The 19742-nt window shown below is 40.8% G+C and overlaps 1 protein-coding gene across 2 annotated transcripts in view; it reads left to right on the top strand.

Annotated features, from left to right (window-relative positions):
• Positions 1 to 1808: 1808 nt before the first annotated feature.
• Positions 1809 to 19742, top strand: part of rtn3 (reticulon 3) — a 34239-nt gene continuing 16305 nt past the window's right edge. Inside the window, exons 1-2 of one of the 2 annotated variants that reach the window (XM_035675341.1) lie at positions 1811 to 2097; positions 10136 to 10183. In XM_035675341.1, coding sequence (XP_035531234.1) covers positions 2007 to 2097; positions 10136 to 10183 — 139 coding nt within the window. In that variant the 5' untranslated portion in view covers positions 1811 to 2006. Of the gene's footprint in view, positions 2098 to 10135; positions 10184 to 19742 lie in introns of both variants that reach the window. The other variant, XM_035675342.1, reaches the window with a different exon arrangement.

Below are 19742 nucleotides of genomic sequence, written 5' to 3'. Positions count from 1 at the left end.
CTAAATATATCAATACACGTTAGGATGTGATTGTGTTTCATTACCTTAATTAATAATTCAAAGTACTAAATAACAGCGACAGGCTCTTTAACCAAGATAATGTTAGCTTTTAATATGTCAATCTATATATATATAGCCGTGTGCGCCTAAGCAACAGTTTGATGGCCCCTGCGCAAGGATGACACGCAAATTCGTGAAGCGTTCCTCATTTTTCACCCTGGTCACTTAAATGAACATTAAATGACAGAATTGTATCAAAATGTTTGACGTTCATTTTCCTGTCTCGCTGCATCTCTCTCATTTAGGATTAGTTAGGATGAGTCTAGAGGTTGAGTGGTAGGGTTGTTTTGGTTACTGTATTGGTGTAAACTTTGTGTTTTTTGCTAGCTGCTTTAACAAAAAAGTTTATACGTATATATAGTTTTTATTATATGACTGTGTCATTTTTAAGGCTAACATCTCCTGGAGCTAACTGGCTGTGGCTGTGCACATATGTGGATTATTGGAGCGCAATCTCCGCATCCGCATTATCTTTCTTTCATTCAGTCATTATAATGAGATTGAGAACCTGATTTTTTTTTTTTTAACATAATATGGACTTTTGATTTATTTTCCTTTTTACACACAGGCTTTCTAAATATTATGGCTATCACCCAGTAGAAACATAGAATGAATCACACACAGACAGATCCACATTATATACAGTAGCTTCTCAGCACTGAGGAAAAGTAGCAACATGGAAAGCGACAGGAGGTTAAAAGATAGTATGTTTGTTTTTTTTTTGTTTTGTTTTTTTGTTAGTCGTTGACGGTTGTCACTTTAGGTTTCACGTCTTATGTTACGAATAAAAAATGGTGTCAGACTCTTGAAGGATGTCAGCATTAAAATCGATCACAAGGTCAGTACTCATTCAACCACCTAAGTGCTGATCGTGTTTTCGATTTTCTATTTATCAGAGCCATTAAGATAAAATGTTTGATATTTGTTATATATGTTTTGAAAATATCAAATATTTAATCTTAATATAATATTATGTATACAAATGTATAATATCCCAAACATTATATATGTTGAACTATATAAAGAATGTTATATTTATATATCTTAATGGCTCTGCACCCCAGTAGAGGGCAGCATGATGCCATTGTGTGACTTATTGCTACAAAATGGAACAAAGGTAACCATTACATAATGGAAAACAGGCTGCAGAGCAAACCACACTGTTTAGAATTGTATAAAATTGTACTGTAGCTGTGAAGTCAGCGCATCTTTAATTCATCATTCAAATAATTGTATCAGTGTGGCTGGTTTTGTTACCAGCTCAAACACACCAGCATGCATTCAAACTATACCAAATTTGTTTAGTAGAAATATTTTGGTATAATTTATAATAATAATAATAATAATAATAATAATAATTCATACAACATAACCTCCCAATGATATATCAGCCAATATACAAAATACAAGAAGCCACTTTTGTTTAGAGCAGGTATAACGTGCTGTCTGTGTTTAGGAATATTCCTCTTGCTGCCTTCACAAGCTGTCGAATATTTCAATAACGTTTATGTACTCTACAACCTAATTACAAAGTCCGTCTAGTACAGTTGGACTTTACTGGTATAAGAGTTGCCGGGACATATTTTCAAAAACAGGAGCATGGAGGACCAATTAATTACAAAACATATGGTTTTATTTTATTATACTTGAACGCAGAGACATGTCCTATTTATCAGCTCGGAGCTGAGATGTAGGAGCTTGAAGAGGAGACAGTGAACGCCTCTCAACCCGACATATTTTTCCCCTCCTCCATAGTCCGCCTTGTTCCCCTCCATCTCCGCTTATCGCTCAGTGCTCGGACGGTGCGTTAAGGTGCGGATCTGAGTCCCGCTCTTGGGGGAAATTTAAGGAAAGTCAGACGACGTATACGCCTTCAAAAGGACACTTCGAGACGACAGACGTTTATTTCACCGCCTTTGTGCAGCTGTTTTGAAACTACCGTAAAAATGGATCCAATGACTCAGTCCGCCCAGATATCATCGTCGCAAGGGCTTGCCGATGGACAAAATTCTGCTGCCAAAGAATCAAAGCTGTCCGGTAAGAAATGGCTTAACATTACGTTAGCTAGCTAAATGTTAATGTGCCGTTAATTACAATCAAATCTGTCAAATGTTTCTTTACAGGCATATTAATGAATTTATTGGTTAAATTTATAACGCAATAATTAAATTTAGAACAATAAGTTAGCTATTGTCATATTGAAACCCCTTTTATTTAGTCTGTTGTTGGCCTGTAACGTTACGCGGTTGTTTCAGTTATAATGCCAAACACCTGTGGTAGTGAACATATCCGGGCTAACGTTACCAATCACACCCCGTGCTGCTTTGGCCTGCCCCTGGCTCGCAGCGCTGTCTCATGGCGATAACTTTACACAAACAGCCCTTTATGAATCTGTCACTTTTAAATCACCTTGCTGATAGGCTGTAGCTAATGTTGTGGAGCATGAGATAAGACATTGAATCTAACAGTGGCTTTATTCGGACAGCCGAATGATCAGCTAAGCAGCGACACACGGGTTGACGCTGCTTGCTAAAGAGCAACGTTATTATATGAAAAGGAAATTGCGTGAATGGCTGGGCTAAATTAAAAAAAATCATCCACATACCCACTGCTTAGTGTATTTGGTGTTAGCCGAATTTAAATAGGTATCCTAATGGCTGTTAATGTAGTCTTACATAATGCTTTACGAGGTGCGTATGTTTGTTGATAAGTAAATAAAGTTTAAATGTCAGGTTTTTTACATGCACGTTTGGGGTGACAAAGCGTTATCAGCGCAAATGTTGCGATGCTCTGCACTGCAGTTGCATTGTTACTGGGCAACTGCCAGTGAAGGAAGGACCTCTTAAAGGCGTATTGCCCTTTTTGTGTCTGTGTCTTGATAATGTTTAACAGTCACAGAACAAAATATCATGCCTGAAGAGCATCACTACTGTCATTCATATCTGAATAATAACTGTTACCGCCTCCACGTTTGTAGTTTTTTCACATTTTTAGCTTTCACAGTCTAGATGAGCCTAATTTAAACAAAGGAACAGTGTTGTTGCCCAGGGCCTTATGGGCAGGTTATTATTGTGCATGAGGGAGTGGCAGCTTCACCATCAGGCAGTGTATGTTTGTGTTAAGCTGTCTGATTTGAACTCCAATCGGCCACTACATACGCGCCATTTGAAAACCCTTCAAAGCCATGTTCTGTTAATCAAAAGGATTGTAGGCTTTAAAGAATTCTAGCACATATGGTTGATGGTCAACTGGATGTAGCAGGGTGTGGCACATGTCGCCTGGCTGAGGCTCAATTTGGTCTTCTTGAAGTTGTTATCACTGAGGAAGAGGAAGGCAAAAATTATACAAAGGATTTGTAGAAATGTCAACCACTTCAGAAAGCATTTAGCATCATGATTCTTACCATGTTTACGATCATGTGATGTACAATATGATTAAAAACTTGTGACTAAATTCTGATCTTTTGTAATTATAGTCTATTAGTCGACAACTATGGGTGGCTCCACTTTGTCTCAGCCATGAGCTGCTAATTTAGGTGCCTAATAATATCTGATGCTGGGAGTTGTGTATAGCTTGGGGTTTATTCACTAAACATGCATTATAGTATATTTTTAAATTCAGAGGTGGCTCACACAGCTGTAGAGCTTCTGTTAGAGCCAATTCTGTCTGCCGGAACTATAATTCCTGAGGCAAATACTCATAAAACATGGCTGTGAAAGTGAATAGTTTTCTGACCATGTTTGGGTTTTTAACATTCCATGGTAGATAAAAGGCATTGCCGTCCACAAATGTTAGTCATTACTAGGGCTGTAGTGGGGATGGAAAACGCTGCTTACCTGCCTTTTTAAATACAAAATAAGGTTCACTCACCATTCACTCACCAAGTTTAAGTCAAATGAAACTCACTGAGCATTATACGGCACAGTTTGTCATAGTATGTCCTAGCAGTTGGCGATACGGCCCTAAAATAATATGCTATTTCAGGGATATTTCTGCGATAATAATATTCTTGACAATAAGAGCAAATACTGATCTATGCTGTAATTATTGCACTCAGATCGCCTACATAAATCTGGGTGCGTAGTTGGTTTGAAACTCGACTGTTGGTAAGAGAAACTGTGTGGTATGACACTTCAAAATTTGACGTCATCCTCCCAAAACAACAGGACTACAGGTTGCAAACCATAAATGATGGTTGCTCGTTTATCAGTTAGTAAAATTAACCCAATAAACCATACACATGCCCAACACTAGTTATTGTTATCCAATGCTTGAGGCTTGATGAGCTCAATCAGGCTGTTCATTTGCAAGACAGCAAGACATTGATCTAGGCTACCTGTCTGAATGCTAATGTTTGCACTTGGAACTCCATTTCCATTTTCACAGTGAATGCACTTTAGAGAGAGAGAGAGAGAGAAGCGGGGGTAGACAGGCGAGGTGAAGGAAGAGTGCCAGCCAGACAGAGGTTTATGAAACACAGAGCACTAGCTAGATCTGTGCTGAATATTGATTGGTGATTACTTAGCAATAATGATTTAGACCCCAAACCAAAAAAACAACAACATTACTAATAAATAAATATGTATAGGAGTATATGACATTCACGCACAACGGCATGAGAGCTGCTGCAATCATTTCTATCAGTTTACCCACTACAGCACTGCTGAGTCACCTCAAATTCTGGACTTTGAGCCCAACTCTGCATCCACATCACATTCAAAGACAATGTTTGCAGATGTAGTCAAATACTTGTAACCCTAGCATATTTGTTGGAGTTGGTCACTTTATAAATCAACAAAAAGAAGGTTTTTTGTGAAATGGATAGCTAATGATTTATTTGTTATGTGATTAATCTAAGTCTTTGTGTTTAGGCAGACAGGTTTAAAAATTCCACTGTGCTGATTTGAACACTCTGTGATGTAATCACAGGATGAAGGCGTAATAATGTATTAGTAAAATGACTGTTACAGGCAGGAAGTGAAGAAGTGGTGAAATATGATTATATAAAAAATATTCTTATTTACTAGCTGCAAGGACAACCAGGCCTTAATTGAAAACAGGCTCATATCAGAAACATGTCTTAAAGCCACATTTTCTCCTGTTTTATAGGTATTTATATTTTTCATTCAGTAATTGAACTCTTCCTGTTAATGTTGCAAATTTACCAGGAAAGGGGTGGGTGCCATGTAAGTCATGGCAGGTTTTAATGTGAAACATATGTTCAAGAAGTGTTGAGTTTTTTTGTTGTGATTGTGACTGTGATTTTTAAAAAAGTGACTCCAAACAATCTGAGGCTTGCTGAATTATTGTTATTGGAGGACAAAGCAGAAAGGAGTGGGGCTTAGTAAGGGTCAATTGTTTGGAGTCACTTCTTTGCTTTTTTTTAAATCACAGTTAAGCTACCAATAAAACTCAACACTTAATGAACATATGTTTCACATTATAGCACACCTTGCATGGCATCCGTCCCTTTCCTGGTAGGCCTTAAATTTGAAACATCTACAGGAAGTGATGATTTGTAACAAAGATAGCTTAAAACAACAGCCAAAGTCTAAGCACCCCTCTATATACCCCTCAGATATTGCCACATTACAGATATATTCTGTTAGAGATATCTTGATATGTGCTTTTGTCCATACCGCCCAGCCTGTATTTGTTTGTTGTATTTGCCATAGTAATCTACCCCAGGTTTATCTTTCAGCCTGCAATCGTCACAGCTACCAGATGGCCTGGCCCTCCTCTCCAGCTTCTGTCTGAAGCTGAGCCCATTCCACTTGACTCGCACACTGATGAGTGACACTAGTCACAAAGGAAGTGGCACACTTCAAAATGAGGACCTCATTTCTCATACTACATTGCATCAGATTTTCAGGGGAAGTTAGCTTTGGAGTCAAACTATTTACTCCTGCCTTTGTGCAATCTCACAATCGAAAATGGTTTACAGTGTTTTTATGTGAAAAGTACTTTAAACTTGACACTGATTGTTTCAGCACTCAGATGCACTTAACAGCAATCCTCAGCTCACTGTTTGATCACTGTAGTTCCTTGTTTAGTGCTCCAGCTGTCTCTGTGCTCAGGAATGTTCTGATGTGAGCAGACTAACCTTTATACTGCTGGAGGCATCAAACTCAGAAAACCAGAAAACTAGAGACTTATGTTCTTTTCCTCTGTTTTGGTATTGGTTTCTATATCATTTTCGACGAGTTAACATAGTAGTAGGGATGGGCATTTAAGTATTTCCTGCTACTGTGCAGGATTTAGTGACATCTAGCGGTGTAGTTGCAGATGCAGTAACCTTAGCCCATATAGCAGAACAGTTAATTTTCTTTCTGTAAGAAAATAAGTGCAATTTGATTAGTTATACTAGTGTTTTATCATTGTTTTATTATATATTTGAGTACTCTATACACTGAATGAATACTGACATACAAACTGAGTACTCCTGCCCATCCCTAGTTAGTAGTCTCCCAAAGCAGTGATACACAACTATACTAATAGATAACACATTCCCTCCATGAACCTGTAGTCTGACCAGAAAGAATAGGTTACATGTAGGGGTATGAATTTCTTTTTTCTTTTTTTCTTTTTTTGACCTCATGATTATCATCAACATTGTTAACCAACTCATATTTCAGTGAATTAAACGTTCTTTTGATTCATTGATCAAGACAGGTGCTAATTGCAAACCACTTGAAAGTGAAGCTCACACGCAAAGCTTAAAGGAACACAGAGTTCTTTCCACCTCCCCCCTCTCTCTCCCCCTTTCTTTCTGCACTCGTCCTGCCAAGGCAGCCCTCCTCCCTCCACTCCCTGCCGGAGTGGACCATATCACTGAGGTCACAGAGGCAATCAGATAGCCCTCAGGGGTGGAGAGCACAGGATAGCTTGAGCACCAGGGCAGGGATGGCAGGCATTGCAGCAGACCCACCTAGTAAAACCGTCACTTCCACTAAGAGATGAGCATAAGAACCATGAGGGCACAGTGCTGACTTCCAACACAGTCTAACCTTGGTCCCAGACACCAAAAATGATAATTTCTATAATTGGACATGCCCCATTAATGAATATAATTTTGCTCTTGCTATGTATATCTTAGCTTAAGAGATGGCTAACATGAAATCCTTGTAATAAAGAATCAAGGTAAGTTTAAGGCTTTTTAGTTGGGATCTTACCTTTTTTGTAAAAGTGTGGAAAATATGGCATTACAAACTAATATACAGCTCAAATTTAGCGTCTATGTTTAGAGTCAGGGCTAACTACAGCAAGAGAAGAGGGTTACATTTAAAAATAATTGCAATATGATTTTACACCGCTAGTTGTCTCAAATTTTTAAAATGGAAAAAATATTTAATTAATTAAAATATGTTAATATTTGATATATCAACGAGGGATCCAATGACTGTGTCTGGGTTTGACACTATAAGTGTCTCCTTTCACATACAAACACCCTCAGCTCTATGGAGGTATTTCAGCCTCTTTTAGCTCATTGTTTTGGTATGGCACACAAACTCTGATCTCCTCAGCCTTATTTCCAGCAGCTACAGGCAGCTCTGGTAAAGTGACTACACGCCCTGCTGTCCAGCATCAATCAGACGATGGACGGAGTGGGCAGCTAGTGGAATAAAGTGGAGCCAGATATTTTTCTCAGAAATTGGTAGAAACCAGCGCTTAAAGGAGAATAAATATTGGCCTTGTACATTGGCAAAAAACACAACACCACTGGTAAGCTAACATTGCTCCATTGTCTTCTGGAATTGTAAATATGAAACCGTTCGCTAATGTGTTCATCGAAGCAACTTTATAAGGTGATAATATGACAGATGTTGTTTTTTCAGTTTGTTTGCCCCCCAAAAAATGTTTAGTAAAGCAGACTGATTAAACAGCTCCTTTATATTCCTCTCTGGACTGGCTGCATAGTCCACACTGATCTCTAATCTATTATAAGTTATCATTCATATATTTGTATTGGATTGTATTCAAGTTGTGCAGTCCTCTTTAGATCTGTATGTTGGTTTGTTTTATTTCTATAGCATCACAGTCTAGTCAGATCTATTCCCATACTTACATACTGTATTCTGTTATTGTTGTGATCTAACTTGTAATATAGATATGAGGTAATGCACATGAAAATTTGTCAATGGTGAAACAGTTTTTGATTCTAAGATGCATCCTTCAAATGATCTGATGTCATGGATTTGTTGAACCAAGACATATATGCATGTTTTAATTATACAACTATACACTATATACAGTACATCTCTGACAAATGTGGGAACACAAGTAAGATCAAGAGCTGTTATTGTGATAAAAAAGTGAAGGTGTGGTGTGTTAAGAGGATAGCAGAATGAATAGCATGAATCTGAGAGAAGGAATGCTGCCCCACAAGGACACACTAACCCCAACCTGCCCAGCCTGTCTAAACTTCATTTGAGCTGAAGTGAGATGCCACACCTCCCTTAGTAAACCTGAAACTCTCACATATCTTCAGTCCTTATCCATGACTCAAGATACGTCTCTCCTGGCTTCACCAGCCCGCCTGATGACAAAGCAGAGTTATTTGTGAACTCTAAAAACTTCTTTACCTTGATGGAGGCTATATTCCCAGTGCAAGGTGTAATGTCCTAGAGCATGAAGTAGAAATGGTTGCCCAGAAGTAGGTGGAAATTGATGGCCCAGCCTCTTCTCTTCTGGTTCTTAGCAATAGTGAGGTCTTATATTTGTTTTGGGTAAAAATCTGGCTCACAGTTGGAGTTCCATTTCATCCCAAAGGTGTCGGGTGGGGTTGAGGGCAGGGCTTTGTGCAGGCCAGACAATTTCTTCCACACCAAACTGGGAAACTAATCTTGTATGAAGTTGGCTTTGTGCAGAGTGGCATTGTCACATTGAAACCCGATTGGAAGAACTGTTGGAAGAACTGTAAAATATCATTGTATGCTGGAGTGTTAAGCTTACCCTCAACTAAGGGGCCTAGACCAAACAATTTTTAAAACAAGCCATATAGTGTACATTAAGTCTTTGTTAGAGATATTCCGATACCCTTTTTATCCTTTATTTTAGAACTGTTCCAATACAAATGCATACACCGAATGAATAGCTTTTTTTTAGTAAAGTAAAATGCAAAAGTTTAGCTAGCTACTAGAAATCAACTCTTCTTTGTTGTTCTAGAACAGTAGAAGCCAATGCACAGTGCACATGACACGCCTACTCTGACTCTGATTGGCAATTACCCATTACCTTTTTGGCGGTTGCTTAGATTGGTTAGGGTTGTGGTGAGAATATTACACTAAGCCAATATGAGTCACAGTAGGGTTGTTTGTGGCGTCCTGGTAGCTCACCTGGTGGAACTGGCGCCCCATGTGCAGGTCAGGTTCGATTCCAGCCTGTGGCCCTTTGCTGCGTGTCGTCACATCTTTCTCTACCCCATTCCTGTCTACCTTGAGCTGTTCTATCAAAATAAAGGCAAAAAAGTCCCAAAAAGATATTTTTAAAAAAGAGTAGGGAGCGGGCCTTCTCTTTGCCATCCTGGGGGGTAAAAATGGGCTAATAAATTACATGACATCAGATTGGTGCACAGACACATGCTCACCAATATCCGATCCATCATTTTAGGCAGTAACCGAGGCATTTCCGGTACTGGTATCAGAACAACTCTAATCTTTGTGTCCTGCTGGTTTCCATTGAAGCAACATGTATGTGAGAAGTACTAAAGAAGAAATAGTGGTTGTAGCTTATTTGTGGGAAGCACTTCTGTTTGCTCATGGCAACACTAAAGCAAAATGAGAAGTGCTTTTTCTGCTTAAGTAAAATTTCTTGGTCTTGCCTGCATAGCAAATATAAGTGCATGTGTTAAAGTTATCGTAGGTTTACTGAAGTAAGCAATGAGAGCGTATTCATGGGGCATCTCTGTTAACATTTTCTGGTCTCTATTTTAAGGTTTGTGTATAGTATGTAGAGTTGTTAAGGCTGGATAAGTTCAATCTTGATTTGAATGCCATTATTTGAATGGGTGCACAGGGTAGGAGTTCTTTACTACTTCTTCTAGGATGATCATTCTTCTGTCCTTTATTTTTTTCAGATTCCTTTCTTTCCTCTTCGCCTGTATCTCTCATTCAGTCTCCTCAAGGCAAGTGTATGGTTCTCTTACGCTGCTCGCCTGCTCTCTCTCTCTCTCTGTCCGGTACTCTCTCGCTGGCCTGCTGCTGTACCGCTCTACTTCATCCCTTCTTTTCTAGTGCCCCTCTTCCGCTCACCACTAAGAGTCCAAAAAAAATAGAACAAACCTGCAAAGAAAAGGAAAAAAAAAACAACGTACTAACCTACGTACAGCCCTAACCCCGGGTCCTCTCCCAGCTCGAGGTCTTTACCTGCCCCTCTTCCTACAAACCGTGCCATGCTGTTCCATCTGTTTCCAACGCTGCTGACCGTCAGTTGCCACACTAATTGTAAGTTAGCCGGGCAGCACAGCGGCTCCTGTTTTCAATGACATATGGCATTGGTAATTTTCTCTTCCACCCCCATCCCCCACTGCAACTTGAGATGAAACCTTTCTAGCTCGTGCCATAAATAGCCATCTTGACCTATTGACAGGTTTCATTGTTAGTTTATTGTTAGTGCTGCAGGAAATTTATCTGTGCATAGACATAGTCTGAGCAGCAGTAGCTCAACCAGGAGAGCTTACACAGGTATTGCTGCTTATGCTGCTTGTTCTCTCCCATCTCCAGAATTTTTTACAGACATCAAAAATTAGTCCTGTAAAACCTCGCCTCTGCTAGCAATCTGATCCATTTCAGTCTTTACCGCCTGCTAGCAAGCATTATTTAGGTCAGCAGCACTCACTGTAGGTTCAAGATAATCCCAAGATTGCCACCTTATTTTAAGAAAGCAGAGAAGTTCAAGTTCACATTGTGTGCGCAAGAGCAGAAACCTAAAAATGGATCAGGTTGGTGTCCCGGGAGGGTGGTCCTACCTTCCTGCTGCCCTAGTATCCGAGCCACCCCCCCCCCCCCCAGTAGCAACCCGGGCCTCCAGAGGAATGAGTGGCACTGGATACTCATTCCACGCCAGTCCTGGGCCTGCCATTGCCTGTGGCTGCTCACTCGACCCCCACCCCCACTACCTGCTTATGGCTTTGTAGGCTTTGTGCATGTCTCACATCCAAGCTTAAGCATTTAAAAAATAGGTTTTCTTTAAACAGTTTTGCTTTTTTATTTTCAGATTCTTTTTCTGCTGTGATTTTGTTAAATCAGTGTGTGAACAAATGGTAGCCAACACGGTGAAAGCAGTGTTTGTTAGAATAGACATAGATTGGGATAGATGATATCATGAGTTACACGTTACCGTTACACACTTATGTCACAAGCATCCAACCTATTCACTCTAAGTGAGGAATGACAGGACTGCACCCAGTGGAATTTGAACTCTTACTGCTTCTCAGCAAGGATATCTGACTTGGCTTATGCATTACAGTGATCAGTAAATCAATACCTGGGGTTACGAGGTAAATTGTCAAAATTGATGAATGAAGGTACACACTTGTGTTTATGTATTTTACATAAGATGATAAGAACAGATGATTGTCATACCCAGGCCATGTACATAATCACCCTACTGCAGAAAGCAGATTACATAAATGAGACGTGGAAGGCCACTGGGGCCAATTGGGCAGATGGTACATAACTAGTGGCCTATTACAAAGCCAAGTTGTTGACAGTTTTATCTTAACCACGTTCATAAAGCCACTCCTGAGTTATAGTCCCTCTGGAAGTCTAGTAGACCTGGCCGTGTCTGACATCCATGGATGTATCCTCTGAGCGCTAGCTGTTTTGGAATTTGTTTACTAGTACAGAGCCAAAGGACTACAACGCTGTTGGCGAGATGGAAAGTCCATTCATGTGGCCTAGTTTGAACAAGGCATTGTATTGTGGTGCAGGGGAGGTGGCAGTCCTTTCCAAGACAAAGTGGACCAGTCAGTTGGGCATCAGTGGAAAAGTCTGTGTCGACACAGTGGGAGGGGTGGGGTCATGCCAACAACACAGCTAGCATGGCAAGGTTCACTTGACAAATTTGGAACTTGCATTAAGTATACAAAACTAGTGATTCATTAGCAAGTAGAGGTTTGCGTGCACAGGTTGAGCTGGGCAGCTGATGTTAATTTCCAAAAATAGCTGCCAATTCCCTGTCATGACAGCTTGATGTTGGGTGTTTAAAATGACATGGGAGATGAAAGGGATCATGTGATTGTCGGAACAGTTGCCTAGAACATCTTTGGAACTCTGTGGCCTCCAGGATAGCTAGGGGGGCCACCTGGCTTGGGAGGGAGGGGGGCACGCCATCATAGTGACTGTAAAAACCTCCTTAGCTGCGTGGCTGAGGAAATGGTGGTGTTTAAATGACCCGATTAACTGTGTAAGGATAGCGGTATTATCTAACTCTTGGCATATTTTTCACCATTTTATTATATAATTTTGATGTTATAATAGGCAGTTAACAAATACTAATCATGTACCATGTAACTGACCACAACAATGAATAGAATTCTTTAGGGTTTGAGACATTGTTGACAAAAAATACTGTAATTTGCATTTTATAGATAGAGCTGTTGTTGTTTTTCATAAATTATTTTTCTTTTAGGTCAACAAAGAGGGACAGAAGTGTGAATTTTACTGACAATCCATTTCTTAAAACTGAAAGTGGTTTCAGGCTGCTGCTTTTGTTCAAAGTACTGCTGGGGAACAATGTGCACTTGGACAATTACTAGCAAAATTTTCTCTAGTTGGTATGTAGCTTGAGTAGGTAATAGGTGTGTTGCATTCTGTTTTGCTGTTGAAGACCACAGATGCCCTCGGGAGATGTTTACTCAGTCTATCAACCAAGACTGTTTTTTATTTCATTTATCTGGCATTGTCACAATGGCACTCATTCAATTTATAGTGAACTAACTGGAAAATATTTATAGCCATTTGTTTTGCAATGGCAGAAAGCCATTGCAGGAAGGCTACTGGTAAAGTGTAGATGGCAGAAGGACATTATGAGCATGGCATCTTTAATTAAAGATCAATGGTGATTTTGCAGCAACATCAACCTTTTATTTTGCAGAAAATATTTAATGCATTATAATATACAATACAAAAAAAAATAAGAAGTACAGGCAGTTTTTTTTTTTTAATCTTTCTGACCTTTTGGCTTGTTTTTTGAGATGCGTTTTTGTATCTCATTCCTTTTTATTACTTCAGTTATAGGTGTGCTGTGTAGTCCCCATTAACAGCTCTGGTGAAGTTGCATATATTAAGACATTTATTTTTCTTTATGTAAAATTGTTTCCTTTTACATTCAGTGACTAAGACTTTTGTATGGAGGAAGTAGTCATCTAATCACTTTCTTAGAAAACTGCAAGTTGAGGACAAAGGTTGACACCGTTGTAAGTTTAAGTTGACTTCCTGGGTTATCACTATAATTATTTTAGCTGCACATGTCTACAGAGAACAGTTTCCAAATCAAAACCCTGTCAAACGATGTATTGACTGATTTATTAAATACCCTTTCAGTTTTTATTGAGAAAATGTGTACTATTCACAAACAAGCAGACAGATGAACACAATCAAAAAGAACCTGCTTTCAAGCCTGCAAGTGTATAGCAAGTCATATACACCTGCTATATGAATTGCAGTTGACATGCAGTCACCATAGCCATGTGGTGATTTAAGTCAGTCAGTGAGATTTAATTTCTGTTGCTGCTTCATTTGAGCATTCAGATCATTTAAGTTCCATATTAAGTGCTGCCTGATGGCAACTTTGTGGAGAACTTAAGAGCAGCATGCAAAAAGTGGTCCTATCCATTATATGAATCTACCTTACATTTCCATGATGCAATGCATGAACGCTTTGGCTGCAATATTAAGGCCTCGCTGTATTATCATAATATTAATAATAATGATAATAGTAATAGTAGTGCATGGGAGTTCAGTGTCTGTGATTTATATGACCTCCCCTCCTTTTTCCCCATCACTGTCGGTCTTCATGCATGGTGATGCAGACAAAAGAGTGGTCCTGGGCTCCGACAAGCCCTGCGAAGGTGTAGCAACGTCCCTTCGCTTTCCTTCTCAACCTGGCTCATTCACCCCTGGTAATTACGGGAGTGAAGCAGGGCCGCCAGATGGACAACCGGATTCGCCGATAAAGACGTCCCCTGTTTCAGAGCGAATAAAGGCACTGGAAGCTCTTGCCGCGAAAAAGAAGGAACCTGATTTTAGAAGCGATGGAGGTTTCTCTCACTTCAGAGACCGCCACCATGAGAAGTCTCCCACTGAGACCCCCAAATCTCCCACTGAGACCCCCAAATCTCCCACTGAGACCCCCAAATCTCCCACTGAGACCCCCAAATCTCCCACTGAGAAAATTACACCAATTGTCCAGAAAAAAGGAGGTTCTGCTGATCAGGAGTCACCAGAATCTCCCTTTGAAGTACTTGGAGATTTAAGACAAGTGAATGAATTTGAAGAAACAGAAGAGTGGATGAAGGCTCATTTACCTCCTGTGCCAGACTTTGATGCTGTAGATTTAATTAAAGGCAGCTTGACTTCAGACAATGTTACATCAAAGGAGGAGGAGAAGAAGACTGACATAGTTATACCTGATGCTCCTGCTGCCTTTGCCGGTGTCCCTGATGCTTTCATGGATTCTCCTGTTGAAACTCAAAAACTGAAGGATGAGCTCAGTGACACACAGAAGCAGACAAGTGTCGAGGAGGAGTCTGAGTTTGACCTCAGCTTTTTGCCAACAGCCTACATGTGGGATCAGCAGGACAAATCAGGTGTCCAGCCTCCATCGAATGTCAATTCAGTGCTTCCAGCTTCACCTGCACCTCCTGCAGGCTTTGGCTCCCCATCTCCACCAGTTGGCACGGATGCTAAACAGAATATGACAGATGGCAAGAAGCCATCTTGGACCGGAGATCTGGAGCCCACAGAGGCAAGTGAAGCGGACAGCTCAGGAGACTCAGATGATACTGTCATAGAAGATGGTGTCTCTGTTCCTGCATCTGTTCCTCCTTCGTCTTCTGATTCAGCAGTTTCAAATGACCCTACCACTACCCCTGCTTCTGCAGCTTCGAATCTTCCCACTGAGGAAATCGTGACTCCTCCACCAAAGTCTGAGAGGAAGCTAATGCAGGTTCCCACGATCAATGTTATTGAGACTGACGAGCCAAATTACAGTGATGAGGAGATGGAGCTTGAAGCAGAGGAAGATGAGGATTATGAGGTTGTAAAAGACCCAGTCAGGGAGGCTCCAAAAACCCCAGAGCCAGAGGACAGTAAACATGAACCAACCAAGACCCGCCCCATAGAAACTGAATTCATGGAAGGCTACTCACCTCCATCCTCACCTGTGGACTCTGATGCTGAATACTCTCCCAAACACAAGGTACTCAAATCTCTTCCTGAAACAGTCCATCAGGAATGTGCATCAAAACCTGAGGCCCTACCCAATCAAACTGACTTGGCATGTGATTTGTCCCAAGCACAATCTGAAAAAGCACAGACCACTTCCAATAAAATAAATGATGAAACCTCCCCTTCCATAGTCACAAATGAAGAAGTGGACTTTCCAGACAATGAGGACGAGTGGTCAGATGAAGCACAAGATGTCCCGGTCAAACCTTGCGAGACAGATCTTGCGTTCATGGAGCCGTCTTCTTACACCCAATCCAAAGTGGATGAAAAGAGCAACACGGCGGCAAAAGAAGCTTATATGGAGGCGGCTCCCCTTTCTAAAACCAGCTTCATGCAAGATGATATATATGACAGACAATCATTTGATTATGATTATGATGCATCCTCTCCCTTTGATGACATTGAAGACAGAGGGCTAATCAATGCTAAGGAGCGGTTTCTTTCAGAACCTTCTCAAGTCCACGTTGAGACACTGAATGCAAGCACTGCACAAAATGATGTTCCAGAGGACAGTCTAAATCTGGAAGATTTCACTTCAGTAAGTGATGATGAAGCCTCGCCCAAGCCAGTTCAGCCATCTCAAAGAGATTATCCCCAAGACCCATATTCCTCTTTCCAAAGTGAAACACTTGGTATCAGTGAACAAGATTCCTGTAAGAAAATGACCACTGACATTGTTACAGATAATGTGGCAAACTCCTTCCCAGGACAGAAAATTGTCTCAAAGATCCAGCATGACACTAAGGCAGAACAACATGAAGAAACAAGCAGCCCAGAAAGCATTGACCCTGACAGCTCCGTTTCTGAGCCTACAGATAGCTTTGTGGAGTTCATGCGAGAGTGCCTGAAATCGAGGCAGGATGAAGAACCTGACAACATGCACCAAGGTGTTCCACCTAAGAATGAGTTCGGCAACACTGGTTTGCCTCCTTCCCAGTCCCCTCCAACCATGGTGATGGATCTTGAACAAGAACAGCTTACCATCAGTGCTCTCAAAGAGCTGGGCAGCAGTCAAGACGAGGAGGTCGAAGCAGCGTCTCTCCAGACGAAAGTTCCTGAAGAGGACAAAGCTAACCCCAATGCACCATCTATACAGCAGTCTTCCTTTACCTCAGTTTCTAATCCTCCATGTTCCCAAAGCAATCGTGTGTTCGACAGCACGTATTCCAAAGAGGTAGAAGCCATCGACGAATGGGTGGCTGAAGCTTATCATCTAGCTGAGCATGTCTTGACAGCAATACTAACCCACTTGTCAGGTAATACCTTTCTTCTGGGCAGTAGGCCTGCTAACCTCATGCAGTCACCTCAGAAGAACCCCTTTTCTCACTTGCACCTTGTAACTGCCTGCTCCTTTTCAAAAAATAGTTATTTTGCTTACATATCATGGCATGAAAAGCCATGATTGCAGACTGGCCTCTTCCCAGCCATCTCCTTGTTTTAGGCTGTGGAGTATAGCCTGCTGATATAGTAGCCTGTCAGTAAGGAGGTATACTAGGAGGGCATGAAGGCCTTAATATGCTTCCAATGAACTAGGTTTGATTTCAAAAGTGTTTAACTGTTCTTAAAGGCCACAGTCTTTCATATAGTTATTATGAAGGTATTCAACTTGAAGGCTTCAGAGGGATTCCCCTTTTCTGTACATGCGAAAAGTGAAAAGTAATTGTATAAAGAAGGAAAAAGATACAAACACAAAACTTCCCAGAAATTGCCAGTGTTTTAGTGTCTGTTGGTTCACAAGCAATACATTTGTCCTGTCACTGATTTCTGTTGAGTTTGTCTACTTACCCAATCCCATTCCTCACATGCATAATCTGCCATTTGTCTTTGTCTTTGTTGGTTCACCCAACCAAGCCAAAGTCACATTATCAAGGCACAATAGAATATCTACTGGAGGTTCAGATTAGATGCTTCTTAGAGTAGCACAATGTCTTCTCTCCTCAGTACAGTACTCTACTTCTATTTTTTTTGTTACTTATTGACCAACAAATGCGCTAATACCTACATTTATGTAAAAAGCAAACATCTGCCGGCAATATTTGCTGTTAATTTGGTAGATGAGACTCTGAAAAGAACTGTTTTGAGACCGGGCCACTGTTTTGGCATGCACTAACAAAGCCCATAGTATAGTGCAAATTATTACAGCACGATGGCACGTGTGCGGCCTCAAATGCCGAAAAGCAGTCTGGTAATCAGAGCAGGTCTTCTTGTGTCAGAATGTCTAAATGCCTGATGCAATAAGGAATACCAGACACAGCCCCCCTGGGAGAGACATATACCTCTCAATGTCTAAGGACACAACCTTTGGCTTTACATGTAATGCTCAATGGCACTCGAAGTTATGACGATAATGATATCATTGGACATTATATTGCCCACCTCCCGTGACATGTTTGAGGAGATTGTGTTGAGTAGGTAATTGCATATTGTCGCTGTCTAGCAGAAACCTTGTCCATAACTTCTCTGGAAATGGGAAGAAAACCTTGTGTTTTTGAAATAATCGAACACTGATTGTCAAAGTTGGTACTGGTGGTTTTAATACTTTATACATCTATTGAACTGCAAAAGGTCATAGGGGCTTGTTTGGGAGTATACTAAACCTGTAGAGACTGCAGTTGTCAGAGATTGTAGCAGCCAAACCACAGTGTAGTGTCCTATATGGACACTAAGGCTACATATGGTCTGGTGATCCCCACTCCATTCAAGCCTTTGACCCTCTCCTGCCCTCTGTCCTTTACAGCCGGGCAGTGGTCCATTGACAGAGAGTGGGTGGGGGTTTAAATATGGTGCACAAGTGTTGGCTTGCAAGAACCTTGGAAGTCACGGGTTACAGTCAATCCCCAGTGTCAAGTTTCTGCCTTTCCACAGCTCACTCTGTGAAGATCATGACACGATGACAAGGCGTGGTGCAAAAACTTAATGCATATCTTAAGGCCACTAAGGTGCAAATTATTTAGGTGCCGTAATTCATTCTCGGGTTTCAGGCAAGATGCCATCAAATTGGTTTGCTGCCAGGTCTTTCAGCCTTCGCTTGTCCAATCCTCTCTTCATCCTGGTCCAGCCATCCCTTTTCCTCAAAAAGTTTGAATATGAAGGTTGCTAAATACCAGCCTGTTTCCATGCATCAAAGTTTCTTAAAAGGTGTTATTTTTCAGGAGTAACAGCAGGCAGGTCTGCAGTACCCTCCCGTCTTTGCAAACATGATCTCCATTCCACAAACATATGCACAGAGGCTGGTATGCAGACAGTAATCCTAATGCATTCAGCGCTCCGTCTACATGTGTTGAATACTTTAACCTAGAGTTGGCACACCAGAGAACAGAGTGCTGGTGTTCTAGCAACCAGAAACTAGGGGAAAGTGTGCAGAAGAGGTGCAAAGGGAAAGCCAGTCAGTTAAGCCTAATTTTAAAGTTATTATGTTCAGTGTTCTGTGAAGCTTGTTATCAGTGCACATAATGTGATTGTTTCCTAATTGTGATATTAATAACCTGGTGTTAAAGAGGAAGCTCTGTTTTGTGTGGTGTTCTGTAGAGGAGCCTGTGTTGTTGAATCCTCCCCCTCCAGCCATGAGCTTGTGCTATTTTAGTGTTTCTCTGCAGTGCTGCTCCACAACTCAGTAGGTTATTAGGCGGGGTACATTTGGCTAGGTGAGTTTGTTTCAATTGGAGTGCCTGTTGTCATGCTGGATATGCTTGACATTAGCCCCATTGCTATACAGGTTTTATGTAAAAGAATCCCTCTTAAAAAAATATATTCAATTTCAGCTTAAAGTGACTGCATTTCTTTGTGGGCTAGTTCTAATTCCAGACCTGTTGTCAGGGCTTGGAAGATTAGTTTAAATCAAGCTGTCCATTTCTGTTCAGATTTGTGTTAATCCTCTGTGTGAAGATTTGTAAAGCGGAGGTGAGGCACATGTAAATACCTGAATCAAACTGAACCTGGATCAGATCAGAGTTTGATTAAGCTATCTGGCATGGACCTGTAATGTCTTGTTTGTTACGGTTATTATCTTGTTTTTAGTCAGAGCCAATAGCTTCTGTTTGGATTTGTAATGGGGTCACATAAAAAATAGAGTAAATGGGTGTAATGGTTTGTCTTACTGCCAGTACAGAAAGTTCCTCGTAGAGGCTTTAATTACATTCCTATTAAATTAAGTCCTGTAAGGTGTTAGCAAACATCTTTTACACTTTTCTGCTCATTTATAATGGCAGTGGAAGGTTGTGTGTGTGTGTGTGT

Source organism: Morone saxatilis, unplaced genomic scaffold (assembly GCF_004916995.1).
Source record: "Morone saxatilis isolate NCDOM2014 unplaced genomic scaffold, NCSU_SB_2.0 Contig4, whole genome shotgun sequence".
NCBI lineage: Eukaryota > Metazoa > Chordata > Actinopteri > Moronidae > Morone > Morone saxatilis.
The sequence above is the reverse complement of the archived record's forward strand: the minus strand, read 5'-3'. Positions and strand labels throughout refer to the sequence as shown.